The sequence below is a fragment of the Prinia subflava genome, chromosome 1 (assembly GCF_021018805.1).
Source record: "Prinia subflava isolate CZ2003 ecotype Zambia chromosome 1, Cam_Psub_1.2, whole genome shotgun sequence".
NCBI classification, from domain to species: domain Eukaryota; kingdom Metazoa; phylum Chordata; class Aves; order Passeriformes; family Cisticolidae; genus Prinia; species Prinia subflava.
In genome coordinates this window covers 20116326-20130146 of record NC_086247.1, presented here as the reverse complement: position 1 = coordinate 20130146, position 13821 = coordinate 20116326, and the positions used below count along the sequence as shown (strand labels likewise).

The window sequence follows — 13821 nt, the reverse complement described above, 5'->3', positions numbered from 1 at the left end:
TCAGGGGAAAAAAAAAAGAAAGAGTTCACAGCAGGCAATCTAGGAAAATGGATTAATGTACCTTGCATTCTAAGACAGGGTGGTGGAAACCTCTGAATGTCACTGGAGCTGATGATCTTCCCTCTTTTTCAGCACAATTAAAATGAGGGGATGTGTATCCCCACAGTGGTTTGGATATAGTTATGCACAGAATGCAATTTTTTGGAAAGAAATAATGGAAGGCACAGGGAAGCAAGAGGGAAGGGAGGTTAGAATTTTATCATTGTTTTCTTAAATCTATTTTATTTTCAGTGTCATTCTCAAGGGTGTAAGTTTCAGGGGAGGAAGTTGTTGTAAATTAAGAAATATTGCTAATGGTAAATACTTTTAGAGATTATGATGTACATATACCATGACAATGGAAATACATAAATTCCAGACAAAACTAGTTACATACCTTCATTAAAATCTTTTCACTAGTTGTGCATTGAAAGGACATTTGCTAAATTACCAAGTGATTTTGGAATATTTCAAACCTGCTTGTAATTTTAGACAGTTATTGAAGAGAGAGAGAACACTTCAAAGATGTTGGCACCTTGACTCTTGAGAAGGATGCATCTCTGTACTGGCATCTGGGTTAGTGGGGTCTGGAATGCAAAGAAGGAAATATACTAATCCTGAATAGTATTCTGTTTAATTCACTTTATAATACAAGTGGTTATGAAGTAGTTAGCATTCATGCTGCTGTTTTTATTTGAAAGACAGCAGCTTTATAGATTTTTATTGCGTATAATATAAATCTGCTTTTGAGACAAAATTATTTGCTGCTCTCTTCTTTCAACTATTTCTGTTTCTTTAGAAATTGTGAACAAAGCTGGAGGTCAATGTCAGTATGGCATCTGCAGAGAAAGCAAAACGTGACAATTCTTTTTATAGATATGAGAGTATCCCTCATCCTTCCTGTATGATTTGCTTTAGGAAAACCAGATAGTTTGGTGCATTAATATTTAATCTTATGGTGATTCTTAATCAAGTTTAGTGTAACATGCATTGCTTATTGAGACTACTGCACATATATCCTGCTTTGCCATTAGGATCTATGTTCTCTAGACTTAAAAATTTCATACAAGTGTCGTACTCTCTGGATTTCCTAGGCAATATATTTAATAAAAATAACTACTGTAGAAGCATCAACAGCTTCATTAAATTGATACTAGCAATATTATAGCATTAATGGTAATAATAAAATATATTTAGATTTCTTTATGGGTGAGTTCCAAGAGAAAGATTGACTTGCTTTTCCAATCTTCTCAATTTCAACAAAAGGGCTAGAAAAAACTTCCATCCTGTTCTATCCTAGTCCACTGAGTTGATTAGGAAATAAGGAAAAGATAGACTATTGTTGAGCAAAAGACTGAAACTGCTGGCCTGTAGCATTTTTAAATGAAAGTACTATAGAGTGTTATATGCTATATGCTCAACTCAGTATTTCTAGGAGACATTAGGTACACCCAGTTTACTCCTGCAGATGAGATCTCCTTGCTTGTAGGTCTGTGGATGCCAAGTCGTGAATCTTGAGAGTGTTACTGGGTTAGAGGTTATGATGTTTATCCCTGCCAAGGATGGCTGATTCTGAAATCTGGATTCCCCAAACTTCACTTTGAAGAAATAATACAGATATCTAGCAGGTGTAGTCTGTTTCAAGGGTTATTTCCATAGATTGAGGCACATGAATTCTTCCCCTATGTTTTTGTGGCTATGCATCCAAGAATGTGAAAGCAGAGATGAGCTCTGGTAACAGAGTGCTTGTTAGTTTACCTGTTCCCAAAGCACCTTTTGGAAAAAATGTTTTATGGATTTGACAGAGTGGATTTTAGAGAGAAGCTTTTACTGGTGGCAGTAGATTGAAAAATAGAAAATATTAGGAGTTTAAAGGGATAATAATAATGTTTTATAGTGATGTTTTCATTACTTAGTCTTCTGCTTCCATTTTTCTTGTTCTCTTCCCTCTTCTTTCTGTTCTGTTCTTGTATTCATTCCCTGTGCCAGTGGGAATAGCCTTAATCTTTGAGGAAATTTTTAGTACACGGATAGGATCTAACATCAAAAACTGTTCACTGAGACTTGAGATTTAGCTTAATGATTCTAGCTACTGGAAAAGATCAAAGGGGTCTGGCACTTGCACTGTGTAGGCTTGCAGAGGAACACAAGAGTAATGGTGCTGCGTATGTTTCAAAGGGCAGAGGTTTCCAATAACAAAGTGCAAGGTGTAAAAATTCTTCATTGTTGGCAAGTAGAAAAATCCTGGCTTGTTTTCAAGTGGAGTAGGGTGTGGAGTTGTGATCTTTGTAAAAAAAAATGTGACAATGTTTTCAAACCCCTCTGATGTTTTAGAATAGGTGGTAAAGTCCTTAGTATTCTGCACTGTTAGAATACACTGTCTCAATCACTGTCAATCAGATACATTATCTGCAGCCTGTTGGTGGTTTTAGTGAAGAAGTGTTGATCAGAATTTGTTTCTAGTGAGTAATGAAAACTGGCACTGTTCTTGGTAGAGTGTTGAGTGCATAGAATTGAAAAGACATAGGAAGGTTAAATGAAGACAGGTAGGCTGGAAGGAGTAGAATGTAGTTACACACCTTGGGATATTTCAGTTGTTCTGTTGAGGAAATGGAAGTCTGGGGGTTTGCTGACCTGGCAAGACACTTCTTTTAAGCAATTGTTTGTTGCTGATTTTTGAAAGGAGGGTAGAAAACAATGCATAAATATGGGAGTACACAATCCAGTGTAACAAAAAGCAGCTCTTGTAACCAAAGGAAATACAACTGTATGTGTACATGTAGACAGGGTTCAAGTTATCTGGAGTCTCTTTAGTCCTTTTCTGTCTAGAAAAAGATATTTAAACCACAGCAATGTTAAAAATACATTCAGTGCATTCCATCTAATATGCAATTATTTCTATCAGTTGCTAAAACTTGTAATTTCATCTGAATGAAGTTTTTTGGATAAAAAGTAGCAGAAATTAGTCTGTGGCTTTCTGATTTAGATCCAGAATCTGTATCCATTCTCTGACCTTGAAAGATAAATACCTGGCTGCACACCTGAAGGGTTCAGCCCTGTTGCTCCACAAGGTTAATATTAATTTAAAATCATATGGTAGAATCTATTCATTCAATATATTTCTTAATAATTTCTTTTCAAATTGTAGTTTGCCTTCCATGCTCGTTATAAAGTCGAGGAAGATAATTTCCTAATCCAGGGACTGAAGGATGTATGGAGAGTGCTCAAGGAATGCGTCACTGTTATATAATAATGGAAGCTCTTGTCCTCACATAACTGCAGTGTTGGAAATTGTATGGTGAATGAGACAGAATTCTAGGAGGTAAAAAGATTAATTTATTAGAGGGATATTTTGAATTGTAAGGCCATATAATATCCTGACTTAAAACACAGTGTTCTGAATAAAAAGCCAAAAAATTAATTTTAAATGCAGGTTTGCAACATGTCTGATAATAGACAATGAATTTTATTTAATGGCGCAAAACTATTGATTGTAAGATTTTCAAAAATACCAAGGGTTTGCATCTGCAGTTGAAGCCACTAGATATATACTATTATGTAAATATGCTAGATTCTGTTGTAAAAATGTAACAAAGATTTCAAACTGTGCACTTAAGATATTACACTAATTTGATCTTAGTTCCACATGTGAGAAACTATTGACCATGGTCACTATGGAAAGAAAAGATGTTGGTTGTAGTCTGATTATGTGAAAGGCTTGGATTTCCTTTGTTTAGTTCAATTGAACAATTCACAATGAAGTAATAACTTTAAAGTGTTGAGTACGTATGTTTGGAAATCATGTATGGAAAGGAATTTATAGATTAGTGATATATTCAGTTTTCAATGTCCACTTGTCATGGAGGTCACACTTCAGTGTCTAGTTCTGCATGGGCAATTTAGGAGCTCTGAATTATCATCTGGGAATTTCCTTCTCGCAGCTGACTATGGAGCCTTAAGGCTCATAATGCTTGGGATCTAAATTAAATGTCCTGAGCTACCTGGTGAAAAAAGGATGGACATGCTTTGATTTCCCATCCCTTCCATTTCTCCTGCTTTGAATATTCTACATTGAAAAACTAGTGAGGATTCCTGTGATTAAAGATAATAATATGACTATGATGCATGGCAGAGTGCAATGGCAATGGCATGAGACTTTTTTTATTTTGTTTTGTTTTGTTTTTGTTTAATATACCTGCTTGGTGTTGTGGGGCTTGTTTGTTTATTTATTTGTTTTGTTTTTGTACTGAATGCTACTTTGTATATACATTTCTAAAGTACTGAAGAGGCAAAACTGTGCTAGAAGACATTTTACTGTGTGTTGCATGTTCAGTTTTCCCTTTCAGTGCACAGTTTTGGAATGATATTGGTGTTTCTCATTGTTCACGTATTTAATTCTTATGTAGTCACTGAATCCTGTTTATGGAGTTATTTCCTGTTATATCATATGGTGGAGGAGATATGGAGCTATTTTGGTGAGCCTTAGTTTTCTGTGCAACACCAAGCATGCACTTAAAATTATGAGCCTGTGGTTCCTTAGTTAGGTGAGAGTATTCTCTATAGAGACATTCAGAATATCTGTATAGGAACCTTTCTTGGCTTTTGAACACATAGGGAAAATAGATCCTAGCTCAATATTTAAGACCAATATCTGCAACTAAAGGATGTAAATATTCTTGTGGTATGTGTTTCTATTCTTGGGTTTTGTCATGGCTTAACCCCAGTCAGTAAACAAGGCCCAGGCAGCTGCTCACTCACTCCCTCCCCAGCAGGATCAGGGAGAGAATTGGAGAGTAAAAGATAGAAAACTTGTGGGTTGAAATAAAGACAGTTTAATAGGGAGAGTAGAAGCTACTCACACAAGCAAAGCAAAACAAGGAATTAAATCAGTTTCCCATGGGCAGGGAGGTGTTCAGCCATCTCCAGGAGAGCAGAGCCCCAGCAGGTGTAACAGTGACTTGGGAAGATGAACTCCATCACTCCGAACGTCCCCCTCCCACTTTCCTCCTACTTCCCTTAACTTCACTTACTGAGCATGATGTCACATGGTCTGGAATATCCCTTTGGTCACTTTGGGTCACCTGTCCCAGCTCAGCACAGCTGTTGAGTCTCCTCCCAACCTCCCATGCACCCCCAACTTCCTCACCAGGATGGCAGCACAAGAAGCAGAAAAATGCCTGTATTCTGTGTAAGTCCTGCTCAGCAATGGCAAAAACATCTCTCTATGATCAACCCTGTGTCCAGCACAAATCCAGATCATAACCGCCATTCCAGCCACTTTGAAGAAAATTAACTCTACCCCAGCTGAAACTAGCACAGGTTTGGTACAGAACATCAGCTTGCTCACTTAAGTTAAAGCATGTATTTCAGATGGAATATTTTCCTTAAGACAGTGAACAACTATTAATCAGTACTAAACAGACCTACTATATATATTATCCAGTTATTTCTTTAAGCAAGTCCTAGTAAGGTTCACCCAAGAGTAAAATTCCTTACTTTTCCTTCCTTAGTTTTTTGGTACGTTGTCTTCAGGTCCTGATGTCACTGTAGTTCAATAAATATAATGCAGATTTTCCTTCAATCTATTAGTTTAGTAAATTGCATTTTAAATGGCATATTACATATTAAAATTTGCCTTGAACTATGACAGGCAATTTAGTTGTGAATAAAAAAAATAGATTGTAGTTCACATGATCAAAGCACCTTCTTTTGTATAGGTAGCTGAATGTATTGCTGAAAATGTTTTAACATGGTATTGTGTGCAAAAAAATGGAAGTCAGGTATAAAACATTACTGATGTAATTTTTAGTTACAGAGTAAAGTTTTCTATACTTGGCACTCCCCATTTTTGAAACTAAATGGAAATAACCCCATAGTACAATTTAATATGAACATACAACAAATATTAAAACAAATCCTTTAAACTCAAATTAAGAACTTTTCCCATTTGATACGCATTTTAGTACTTCAGGGTAGTTGTTTCCAACATGTTGCACTCAGTTGTGCAAACTTATCTTTTTAGGGTCAAAGAAGAGCAAAAGCCACAGCCGACACAGTAAGTAAAGTACCTTAAAGAAGCAATAGGCTTGACTTCTCTACCTTTACCATGTTCTGCTCTCTGCACCTTTGATGGTATTAGCCTTCACTGATACCTGATAGGCTGCAGGTAGTTTGTCATCTGCTTCCTGACTGGCTTGTAAGAGAGCTGCCTGTAGCTTCTTACTCCATCCACATGTTAGCTGGATGTAGGTTCTTGCTGCCTGCTTGTGAACTGGTGAATTGTAGAACTTTACTTCCCTTACACCTTTACTGGCTGACTTAGTTCTGCAGCTAACACTCCCATTGGCTCTAGCTTTTCCGCCTCTGTATTCCTACTAACGCTGGATAAGAAAACATTTAAAGTAGTGTGGTTTTATTGGTTATTCAGTCACATTATTTGCTTGTTTAAACAGGTGGTTTCCCTTTAGTGGGATCACTGAGCTGGTAAATAACGTTCTTCAACCACAGCAAAAACAGCAAAATGAAAAGGAGCCCCAGACGTAAGTAAGCTACTCTCTGTAGATTAAGTAATGTCTGTATAGCATTAGAACATCCTGGAGAGTATGTTTAAAATAATTGCCCATTTAGAACATTCAGCTGAGGGCATTTTACAAGCTGAGCACCATTTGCTTTCCAACCCCTCATTTGCAAAGGGAAAACTGAAAATCAGGTCTTACTCTCCTTATCAGTAACTTCAGTGATTGCATTAGAGTACAATTTAAGGAGTTACTACTACTCTATCTGTCTTTCTCTCTCTTTTTTTTTTTTTTTTTTTTTTTTTTTTTTTTTTTTTTTTCTTTTTTTTTTTGCAAATGTTTTATATAATGAAACTTCTGGTGAAGTGATGTGTTTTCTGTGCATGAGGAGCTGGAATGATAACATATGTAGCATTATTTATAGCATGTCTATGCACATGCATGGTCTGAGTCGTGCATAGAATGCTATATGAATCTACATAATATGCTGGAAGAGCTTTCTAAGCACTAGGAAAATATCATGTCATTTTTTTCATGCTTTTAGAATATCTGTGAAGTTTCAGAACTTCAGCAGATATAAGGTGAAATCTTGGGTCAGTCAAAGCTGAGGAAATTTTGACTTTGATGGAGCCAGTATTTCGTCCATGAACATTTTATATGGTTGTCAGTACTTTTTTGCTATCTGAAAATTTTAAGTTTTTACAGAAACTGGCAAAGCTAGGACATTCAGTCTTAGAGCAGAACTGAAAGCATGGAGATGAAAGTATTTCTTTCATAAAGAGAAACTAAAAAATATTTATTATTATAAATTTTCAAATTCCTAAAATGTATTTTGGATGTTATGTAAGCTTTAAAAAGTTAGGTTGCTCTCTTTTCTTTCTTCTAGAGGATTATGCCTTGTAAGTTCATGTGATAAAATAAGTGTTTGCTTTTGAACTCATGCATAACTGGTTTAAAGGATGCATATAACTTGTTATTTACTTTCCAGGCAGAATCAATTTTTCCTTTTTTTTTTGATATCTGTCTTTAAGTGGACCTTCATACTTGTGGATCATGAAAGCTGTAATGTTTTTTGAGAATTCATAGTGAAACATTTTCATGAATTAGAATGGAAAAATGGGACCTAAAATAGATATTCTGTAAAGAAATGTATTATTCTGAGCTCCCTTCCTGATATTCTCACTTAACTGTTTATAAAGTTGTGTACAATATTAATAATGACTTTTTTTTTATTTTTAGATACTACAATATTACATTTTGTTCACAACACCTCAGTACTTTGTATTCTCAGTTTTATTAGCACAGCAAAATTTTTTCTGCTCATTAATGTTGTATATATGAAGCACATGGCTTTCAAGAAACTGAAAATACTATATGGGCAGTGTAAGCAGATGAGTTATAGTTAACAAAAATATTAATAAATGATTACTGTTATTCTGGAATGATCTTTTTGAATGGTGACCTCTTTGAGAAGCAGTTTTGTTCAGTGTTTTTATTATATAACTAAGAAATTAATTAATTTGCATACTCACTGAATTTATAGATACACTTCTCCCAGTCTTGTGTTAACACCTAATGGCAAGATTGTATTAAAAAATTGTCCTGAAAACCCCAAACTATGGTTATGATGTTATGATACTATTGAAAAGGGAAAATGCTAAATGATGTTCTGTAGGGGTAGTTTATGTGGTTGACATAAGACAAAGAAAAATGGTGTAGGGAAATGTTCTTTGGCAGAGAGTCAAGGAGCCTCAATAGTATGTAAGTTGAGCTTTAGCCAGTATCCTGAAAGAGATTAATGTCATACAGGAATATACAGACACTAACCAGCAAGCACTGTGAAGAAGCTTTGGTAAGATCTCACCTGCAGTAGCATACCCTTCAAAAATTAGGTGGAGCAGTTGTAATTCAATGGAGAGTAATAGGAATGAATAATTAGGTGTCAAAAAACTTGGTATGTGTTAGGAAAGAATCAAACACATGAGTAAATTTAATATCCTGAAGAGAACATCCCATGGAATGAAGAAGATGGACAAATCTTTAAATTGTACAGAAAGCTGTTGAAAAATGGAAGGAAATGATCACTTTTCCATGTTCATCTCATGGTGAAGCTGAAAGGAGTAAACTTACCTTGCAGTAGGGACGACTGAACTTGGTAGGGTGAACCTTTTAATGCAAAGAAAACTTAAAAAGCTTGCATTCTTTGTTTAGGAGTTGTGTGGAAGCTGTGAATATCTTAAGGAGCAGGTTTGGCAAATATCTGTTAGAAGAGACACAACTGTAGCTGGTCCTGTGCTGGAACAAGACAATGGACTAAGTGGCTTGAAGTGTTGTACTGAGGAACACTGTGGGACACTAGGGAGGAGAATAAATGTCTGTAGAAATTTTTACCACTAATCATACATATTGGGGCATTTTCCACTTGAAAGCACTGTTGGTATTTGAGTAGAATTTCAAGATATATCTGATTGTCCTTTGCTGATGAAAAAACTTGTTTATTGTGAGTCTGGGGAGGCAAAATGTGGTGAGTGATTGCAGAATTTGAGTTAGTAGTATCTGAAAACAAGGTATGATGTTACAGATATCACTTTTGCACTGGAGAAGGTATTTTTGTAGAACCATGGACCATGTGTCCTTATGGGCAGAGGTAGGATTAATCTGATACTCTTGGACATGGGTTCTGTACTACAAAATCACAGAATGGTTGAGGTTGGAAGAGACTTCTGGAGGTCATTTTGACCATCTCCATCTGGCCCTTCTTCTCATGCTGGGTCACCTAGGGCCATTGTTTTTAACTATGTATAGCTGGATCTTGAATATATCCAGGGGTGGAGACTCCAGAATATCTCTGGGTGAGAGATACATGTGCTAGTGCTTGGTCACCCCTAGAATAAAAAGTGTTTCTGCTCTGAGGGAACTTCCTGTGCTTCCTGTGTTTGTGCCTATTGCCTCTGATCCTGTCACTGGACACTGCTGAAAAGGGCCTGGATCCATTCTCCTTGCACTCTTCCTTCAGATATTTGTATTTATTGATAAGATCCCCGCCCTGAACTTTTTCTTCTCCAGGCTAAAAAATTCAAGCTTTCTGTCTGTTCTCATGTGAGAGATGCTTCAGTCCTTTTCTTTTTGGCCTTTTGCTGGACTGTCTCCAGTATGTCCTTGTTTCTCTTTAACTGAGGAGGCTGGAACTGGACACAGAACTCCAGGTATGGCCTTGCCAGTGCTAAATAAAGGGTAGGATCACTTCCTGCCTCATGGTAATTCTAATACAGCCCAGAATGCCATTCACTTCCCTTTCCTCAGGGCATGCTGGCCCCTGTTCAACCTGGTGTGCACTAGGACTTCCAGGTCCTTTTCTGCAGAGCTGCTCTCCAGCTGGGCAGTTCTCATCCTGCACTGGTGTGTGTGGTTCCTCCCCAGTGTAGGACCCTGCCCTTCACCTTGTGGAACATTGTGAGATTCTGGTCAGCCTGTTTCTCCAGCCTCTTAAGGTCCCCTCTGGATGGCAACATGACCTTCTGGTATATCAGCCCTTCCTCTCAGTCTGGTGTCATCCACAGACTTGCTGAAGGTACCCACTGCCCTACCATCTACACCAGCAAGGTATTGAACAAGACTGGACTCAATATTGACCCCTGGGATACACCTCTAGGGGCTGGCTTCCAGCTAGATTTCGTGCCACTGATCTCCCTGCTCTGGGCCTAGCTCTGCTCAATCAGTCTGTACTTCATCAGCTTCTCTATGAGGGTGTTATGGGAGACAATGGCAAAAGCCTTGTTGGAGACAAAATAGGCAATATTCACTGCTCTCCCCTCATGCAGTCGTCACTGTAGAAGATCATTACATTGGTCGAGTATGACTTCCCCTTGGTAAATGTCTGCTGACTCCTGATCACTTCTTTGTATTTCATGTTCCTAGAAATAGTTTCCAGGATTAGTTTTACCATCACTTTCCCAGGAATCGAGGTGAGTTCTGTTGATCCTTATGCTTCTGTCCAGTCTGTGGTTCTGTTGAACCTTATGCTTCTTCAAGATGGAAGTGACATTTTCTTTCCCGCAGATGTTAGGCACCTCTCCCATTTTCTGTGATAATTCTGATATTGAGAGTGGTCTTGCATATCTTGTCTTGATGAAGAATACTTCTATCTCCAGCACATGCATACTTCATCATGAGTTTTATCAGCAGTGTTTGAGATATTTCCATATTTTAATCCGTACAGAGTAGAAATTCTTAGCTGCCCCTGAAGCAACTGTTTTTGATGCTTAACAATCAGCCTACCAATTTTTATTTCTTCAGATTTGTATGGTTTTCTAAAAGGTGTATTCAGGTTGTTCCTCATTAGGAAGTGTTGGTCTTGTGCTTAAGGGTTTGACTTAGAGTTTATATATTTCTTCTGCATGAATCTTGGAATGTTATGTAATGGTGTTAATCTCCAATCACAATAAAGGAATTCCCATGCTGGAAGGAATTCCACTCTTGTAATATTGTATATTAGTAGTGTTCAGCAATGAATACCTGAGAACACATATAAGGGGAAGGGTATGCATAAAATGGTTCTGATACAATTATTTTAGTGTCTTCCTGAGGCAGTGGCTGCATGCATACTGCTGGATTTATTCCCTGGCAATAAGGAATTTGTTTGCCATAGTTATTTGCAGTCCCATTTTAAACCTACTTCTATTCTTGGTTTCAGAACTTGGTCAAAATGAATTCTACAATTTAATTAACTGTATAGAGAAGTTGTCACCATTTGTTTGCTTTAAAAATACTTCCTTATATTTTCAATGGGAAGTGCTAGTCTTGTGTTATATAATTTATCCATAATATTTATAACCTTTAAACATTTCTATTATGTTCGATGCAGTCTATTATATTTCATACAGTTATCCCTTTAAGCTTCAGAGTCAGAGTTTTTCTTTCTATGACAGAAACTGCTTCTGGTCATTTTTGTTGTCTTACCTCTTTTTAAAAACCTGATTAGATATTTTTTACTTAGCAGTGATCAATGTCACAGTATTCAAGATATGAGAGCTCTGTGTTTTTAAGCAGTGATTTAGGAAAGTTTCTAATGTTTGCTGCTTAAAGATATCCAAATATTGAAACGATGGGTTTTTTTTCCCCTTTTTCCATAAAAAAAAAATTGTTTATTTTCAGGCTGGAAGTTTGGTTGCTTTCTAAGAACTGTAAGAGGACAATCATTGAATTTGACAGCAGAAATTGAGCCTGTCTTCTGTCTTTGATAGTTATGAGCATATTATTAATGAACAGTAGACAAAATACAGTCAGCATCAAAAGTCATTAAGCAATGCTTTTTGTAGCTAAATAATTTCAAAATAAATATATTATTTCATCGCCTTTTTGTATTTTCACTAGACTAATTCTAGGAGAGGTTAAAAATGTACATTGCTTAGCAAAACATGGGTATTTTTTTTCTGCTAAAATGTTTTGTCAATAAATAGATATTTATATTTTTTCTGGAAGTCATGTTGTCACTTTAAGGAAATGAAGATTGAAAATTACTGTAATGATACCCAGTAAAACCTTTTTTGCATATTTTTCTATTGTCATAAACCACACCAGCAAAACAGTAAAAATTTCTGTTTATAAGAATTTCTAATGATCTGGTTAAAATAGATTGATATTTCTCAAATGCTTAAATCAATGGATCATTAATTCCGAATTCTAAATTTACGGCATAAAGAATATGTCTGCCAACCACTAGGTACTTTTGAATGTCTTCAAATTATCTAATGGACATGTGATAGCAAGCCACATCAAAAATTAGTACAATATACACTGTATATATATATACTCAGTGGGTTTATTTGCAGTCAGTGCAATTCTTGTTCTGACTGGTTTTGAATAGAACCTGTTGAAAATAACACACTCCACTTGAAAGAATAATTTCCAGAAAGAGAAAAATAGATCTCTGTAGCCAATACACTTGTGACACTGGAGTCATGAGAAGTCTAACATTCCGCTGTGTCTGTTTTCTTGGGCAGTAAGAGAGCTAGAAAGAAAATAGAGAGTAAATGAATTTAAAAAGTTATAATTTACAGTACATAAAACAAACACAGGGAGACTGTAGCTATTTCAAAGTAAAATAGAAATCCACAAAATACCTCTTAACTATAAAACTAGTTTTGTCTCCATAATATAGTAAAAATGAAGTACCAAAACAATTCACATTGTTTGATTCTGGACTGAGACTATTAAATTTACCTTTTGCCACATGACATGACAGTTGCCTGGTTGTATGGTTGCCCTGGACCTTTTTCTCAAAACATTTAATAGAAGAAAAGTTTATTTATGTTGATTGGATTGTTCACAGTGTTAATGAGGTTAAGATACCCTTTCAGTGAGGAAATGGCTTGTTAAGCATTGGAATAAGCTGCCTAGGGAAGAGATGGACTCACCATCCCTGGAAGTGTTCAAGGAATGACTTGTGCCACTTAGTGCAGTGGTTTAGTTGATACAGTGGTGTTCAAAGGTTGGACTCTATACTGGAGTTTGGAACAGGTAAATATAGTGATCATAAGAAATATCTATCTTAATTGTAACCCAACTGATCTATTTTAATCCTAAACATACATGGATTTGTAATCCAACAGAACCACAGAATATGATTAATTAAAAAACAATAGATTCTGCATTTTTGATAAATTAATAAAGCTTATTAGTAAAATTTATTATTAAGGAATTTTAAAAAGATCAGGAAAAATGTATGAAATCTATGGTATATTTTTGAAAGACAGAACAAAACTTTAAACAAAAACCAGGTAGTATGATATAAAGAAGAATTCCTTGAAGATCTGAGGTTATAAAAACAGATTTGCATAAAGAAATAAGAATACAACCAGAAGGATTTAGCTGGCTAGCAGTTAGTACAATGGGAAAGGAAAAGGTGAAAGAAGTCCCTCAAATGCCATTATATGTGTTTATATACTTTTCTCAAATAATAAATTGGATAAAAGAACAATGAAGGAAAATATCCACTTATTTATAAGATATGTCTGAATTGGAGCTTTATCTGACCTATTTTGTCTAGATGTTTTGTGTTATGCAACAGCACTAAAGCATATTATATGATTGAAGAAGGGAGTGTTTCCATATGTATATGCATAGACCTGTAAAGTGATGCTTACTAGACAATACAGACTGCAATACATTAACATAGATCAGCTCCTAAAAGCTTTGTGGGAAGTATTCTTGTTCTAATTTTTGCAATTTCTCAGGGTTTGTGAATGTCACAGGCTGTAGCAGTACT

At 36.0% G+C, this 13821-nt stretch overlaps 1 protein-coding gene across 25 annotated transcripts in view; it reads left to right on the top strand.

The window, feature by feature from the left end:
• RIMS2 (regulating synaptic membrane exocytosis 2) overlaps positions 1–13821 on the top strand; it is a 446716-nt gene that overhangs the window by 51971 nt on the left and 380924 nt on the right. For 7 of the 25 annotated variants that reach the window (XM_063389504.1, XM_063389548.1, XM_063389453.1 and 4 more), the window contains exons 2-3: positions 6062–6094; positions 6492–6578. The exons of the other annotated variants lie outside the window; for them this stretch is intronic. In XM_063389504.1, the coding sequence (XP_063245574.1) occupies positions 6062–6094; positions 6492–6578 (120 nt within the window). The remainder of the gene's footprint in view (positions 1–6061; positions 6095–6491; positions 6579–13821) is intronic. 25 annotated transcript variants of the gene reach the window in all.